The sequence below is a fragment of the Anneissia japonica genome, unplaced genomic scaffold, assembly GCF_011630105.1.
Source record: "Anneissia japonica isolate Jap-2015-1 unplaced genomic scaffold, ASM1163010v1 scaffold76855_len12677_cov167, whole genome shotgun sequence".
Classification (NCBI taxonomy): Eukaryota; Metazoa; Echinodermata; class Crinoidea; order Comatulida; family Comatulidae; genus Anneissia; species Anneissia japonica.
The window spans coordinates 1-4,764 of record NW_022694723.1 but is presented as its reverse complement, the minus strand read 5'-3'; the positions used below and the strand labels follow the sequence as shown (position 1 = coordinate 4,764).

At 30.5% G+C, this 4,764-nt stretch overlaps 1 protein-coding gene across 12 annotated transcripts in view; it reads left to right on the top strand.

Moving 5' to 3' along the window:
- LOC117101192 (cell wall integrity and stress response component 4-like) overlaps nucleotides 1-4,668 on the top strand; it is a 10,941-nt gene extending 6,273 nt beyond the window's left edge. For 2 of the 12 annotated variants that reach the window (XM_033241089.1, XM_033241080.1), the window contains 8 exons: nucleotides 1,368-1,409; nucleotides 1,607-1,672; nucleotides 1,788-1,853; nucleotides 2,018-2,086; nucleotides 2,206-2,271; nucleotides 2,424-2,492; nucleotides 2,609-2,674; nucleotides 2,994-4,668. In XM_033241089.1, coding sequence (XP_033096980.1) covers nucleotides 1,368-1,409; nucleotides 1,607-1,672; nucleotides 1,788-1,853; nucleotides 2,018-2,086; nucleotides 2,206-2,271; nucleotides 2,424-2,492; nucleotides 2,609-2,674; nucleotides 2,994-3,274 — 725 coding nt within the window. In that variant the 3' untranslated portion in view covers nucleotides 3,275-4,668. The remainder of the gene's footprint in view (nucleotides 1-1,367; nucleotides 1,410-1,606; nucleotides 1,673-1,787; nucleotides 1,854-2,017; nucleotides 2,087-2,205; nucleotides 2,272-2,423; nucleotides 2,493-2,608; nucleotides 2,675-2,993) is intronic. The other 10 variants (XM_033241083.1, XM_033241084.1, XM_033241087.1 and 7 more) reach the window with 10 other exon arrangements.
- Nucleotides 4,669-4,764: the final 96 nt, after the last annotated feature.

Below are 4,764 nucleotides of genomic sequence, written 5' to 3'. Positions count from 1 at the left end.
TATATATATAATTTACGTTAGAGGTCTGTTATAAGCACTTAACACACAACTATATCATGTAAATTTTACATTGTCTTTTTGAATCGGTTTCATTCCTTAATATTCATTTGCTATTTTGCTAATCTTGAACAAATTGTTGAATTCACTCGTCATGCTTATTGTTAACTGCTATTCCAATCTATATACATTGCAGATGTGAATTCACTGATGATGAATATATAACTTAACAGTGTTAACAGCTACCTTGATTTATATTATGCAATTACTTGTTTCCAGCCGTACGTACCTATTGTGTAATAGAGTGTATCTGGCGGTAATTTGAATCTGTTCAACCATGAAGCCAATGGTTATGACGCTCGCATTGACAGCGCGAGGACGAATCTCACTACACAATTTCTTTATTCTTTGAGAGCTATGCTGCACGATGTATTATTATGTCCTTTATTCGAACGGTTTATGGACAAAACGGAAATAAACCAAAACGGCAATAGGCCTAAATTGTCATAGAAATAAAAAACGTGAAAGAACAACGACGACAATAACAATAAGAATAATAATAATACTGTAATAATAGGCCTAATAATAATTATAATAATAATACCAACAATAATAACAATATAACGATTGTGGAAACACAATATAAAAGCAGTAAACATTTAAATAAGTAAAACTTAAAGATACAGACCGAATGAGGCTAAGCAATTTATGTCACAAAAGTAAAAACGCGAAAAAAATAAACCAATTATTAACATGAAAGTGTACAAGGATTAACAGTAAAAATGAGGCTAAATTGTAATAGAAGTAAAAAACCCGAAAGAACAATAATAATTATAAATAAATAAATAAATAAATAACAATTCTTCAAAGAAAATTTAAAAATTGTAAACCGCAGCCCGCGCTAGCTAGTCATAGCATTGTACTTGTCATTGCCGTTTTAGTCTCTTGTCGTTTTGACCTTTCTTTCTTATATATATGAAGATTTTATGTCAAGCGTTGACAAAAACTACAGGAGTAGCCGAAATATTCGCCCAATAAATTTTATTGTTTCTAACGTCAACATCTTGTATTTGAGTTTTATTAGGGTTATAGTCCACATTTTGTACCTTGATAAAGACCTAATGATAGGTCGAAATATTGGTTTTCTCCAATAAAGTCTATACAATGTATTCTTTTCCTATTATTTCGACGAACCTTTTATTTAAAAACATTTAACTGTTGATTAAAAAGATAAAAATAATTTATAAATAAACCACAGGTTGAAACACGGCCAGTTTTGGAGATTTACTTGTTTTTTTACTATGTCAGTGTTAAAATAATTGCCGATTTATAATTGTATCAATTAAATTTGAATTTTGTTTTACCACCAGGTACTACGTCATTAACGACACAGAGTGCAACCAGTAAACAGAGTAAGATTCGTGTTTTTATGTTCTAATTCACCTAAACTTGTTACTGTATTGAATTATATAATAAAGTAATATTGAAAATTGAAAATTGGCCCATGTCATCTCTAGTCACGCCCCTGGTCAATATGTATTTATATATATCATGACAAATTTTTAATAAATAAATAAATAAATATTTCATTGTATAAATTTACCACCAGTTACTACTGCATTAACGACACAGTTTTCAACATTGGACACCACAACAAGTGCAACAAGTAAGCAAAGTAAGAGTCATGTTTTTTATGTTCTAATTCACATAAACTTGTTACTGTGCTTATATATATAATAAAAATTCAATTGAAAATATGTTTCATTGTATCAATTAAATTTTGCCATCAGTAACTACAGCATTAACGACACAGTTTTCAACATTGGACACCACAAAAAGTGCAACCAGTAAACAAAGTAAGTGCACACGTCGTTAATGCCCTACTGTAATTCACTTCAACATTAAACGAGTTTACTTGTTTAATGTTAATTACTTTTCTAATTAATATTACATTAGTAAATTCAACAGCAAATGTATTTAATTGTATCAATTCAATTGAAATTTCTTTTTTTACCACCTGGTACTACAGCAGCATTAACGACACAGTTTTCAACATTGGACACCACAACAAGTACAACAAGTAAGCCAAGTAAGAGTCATGTTTTTTATGTTGTAATTCACTTAAACTTGTTACTGTGCTTATATATATATATAATAAAAATTCAATTGAAAATATGTTTCATTGTATCAATTAAATTTTGCCATCAGTAACTACAGCATTAACGACACAGTTTTCAACATTGGACACCACAAAAAGTGCAACCAGTAAACAAAGTAAGTGCACACGTCGTTAATGCCCTACTGTAATTCACTTCAACACTAAACGAGTTTACTTGTTTAATGTTAATTACTTTTACATTAGTAAATTCAACAGCAAATGTATTTAATTGTATCAATTCGATTGAAATTTCTTTTTTTACCACCAGGTACTACAGCAGCATTAACGACACAGTTTTCAACATTGGACACCACAACAAGTACAACAAGTAAGCAAAGTAAGAGTCATGTTTTTTTATGTTCTAATTCACTTAAACTTGTTACTGTGCTGATTTATATAACAAAAATTCAATTGAAAACATATTTCATTGTATCAATTAAATTTTACCATCAGTTACTACAGCATTAACGACACAGTTTTCCACCTTGGATAACACAATAAGTGCAACCAGTAAACAGAATAAGTGCACATGTTGTTAATGCCCTACTATAATCATTTTAACATTAAACGAGTTAATGTTCTAATATCATATTAGTAAATTAAAAAAGAAAATGTATTACAGACACTATCCCAAACTGAAAGCACTATATATTTTTATCATAGTTATTATTATTATTACTGTATTGTTTTTGTATTGTGTTTTAGAAGTAATAATAAAAACTAATTTAACATCTTTATTGATTATTTCTTACTATTTATTTTTTTAATGTAAAAACCACATTATTCCATACTTACTTTTAATTATTAAAATTTGTGTATTTTTAATTTCTAAAATTAGAGTTGCTGCAATTTTTTGGTATACAAGTGCTTGGTAAAGCAGGGGTCAAAAGTTGCTTACCTCCAAACCATTTGCAAGATTTGAGTCTAGATGTTATAAATACCAGAAGCATATTTATGTGTTGCAAACTGTGCATGTCACAAAGGCAGTGTAACGCTATTCAGATTCAGTATCAGTCAAAATACTTATTGAATTGTTACATTCTTATACATGCTGGAGATTCTGAGCAGTATCAACAACATCATTTGCCATGTGCTGTGTTCAATTTAAAACAAATTTAAAGTTTCCAATAAACATGGAGACAGAAAATTACTCATGCCAAACTAGGCTAAATTAAAGGATTAAAGTTGTTATAATAGTAACTAAGTCAGTGGTGACATCATAATTTTCATTTGCAAGGGGAAGGCACCAATTTGATATATTGCCTGCTGTTTTGTGCGTCCGTCTTGTTGGTTGTTTTACATTGTGATGAATATTTCCGTTGCTAGGCCAGAGCTTTGAATGCACACAGCGAACCCAACAAATCAGTGGGTGAGTTTTAACATACAAGGAATTTGTACATTGTAAATTGTAAATATGTATACCATTATGTACACTGATATAATATAGGCATGTTTACTAATATACATCCACATGAATGCTGTTTGATGTAAATAACAATTTTATTCAAACATCGCTATGGAATTTATATATTTGATTAACATTGCAAATGGCATTATAACTGTTATGATATAAGTATGTTCATATATATGTGCATACTATTTAATATGACAAGAAAGGGTACTTCTCTTCTGCTTTCAATACTATTCTTCCACATTTATTCCTCAGTAAACTATCCACTTTTGGTGTATCATGCTGGATTGGTGAATTCTTTACAAATAGGCAATTACTACCCATACCAGATCCAGAATGACAAAATAAAGGGGGCCCAGAGAGGGAGTTTCCCACCTCAGCCCCACATGGTAGGGGCTGAAGTAAGAACATTTATGACTATTACACCTAGGTGGCTGGAACTGGCACACTCAGACCTACATTTGATTATAATTTTCCATTTTTTCCTTTTTTTTAAAAAACAATTTAGGGGGCCCGGGCCGCCTCCCGTTGAATTCACCAATACAAGTACATACAAAGACTTTTGTATTAAATTATTATGCGGATGATACCGTTATTACTGGACACATCGCACCGCAGTCAATTTTGATTCATGGTGTACTGAAAATCACTTGCTTCTTAAATGCTGCTAACCTAAAGAAATGGTTTTTAATTTCAGAAAGGGAGTCTATTCTACCAGCATTAACTAAAGCAATTTAGAGTCAGTGAAAAAATGTTAGTGTTATTTTTCACTGGTTGTTATCTTATGTATAAATTTTGGTGTTATCTTAAGTGTTTTAATGTATAATTGTATTGTCTGGTTCAGCAGTTTGACAGAACAAAAGAAAAGTAAAATCAGGAAATCCATAGATCATGCAGGTTTTGTTATGGGACCAGTGATGCTAATGTAATGTGCATTGAAAATGCTGGATAAAATTGTAAAAGACATAAACTGTACACTGTAACATAATTACTCAGCAGGTGTGTAAGGCTTAAGCCAATATCATGTCATAATGCTACAGAGAATCATTTCTACCAAATGTAATCCATATATTTTATACCATATTAAATAGGCAACTATTCATTCAGCACTAAGGGATCTTAATTTGCATTCATATTGTCTGTTCATATATATCATAACTTATCATGTACCTTGAAACTTGTAATTGAATTCCAACTC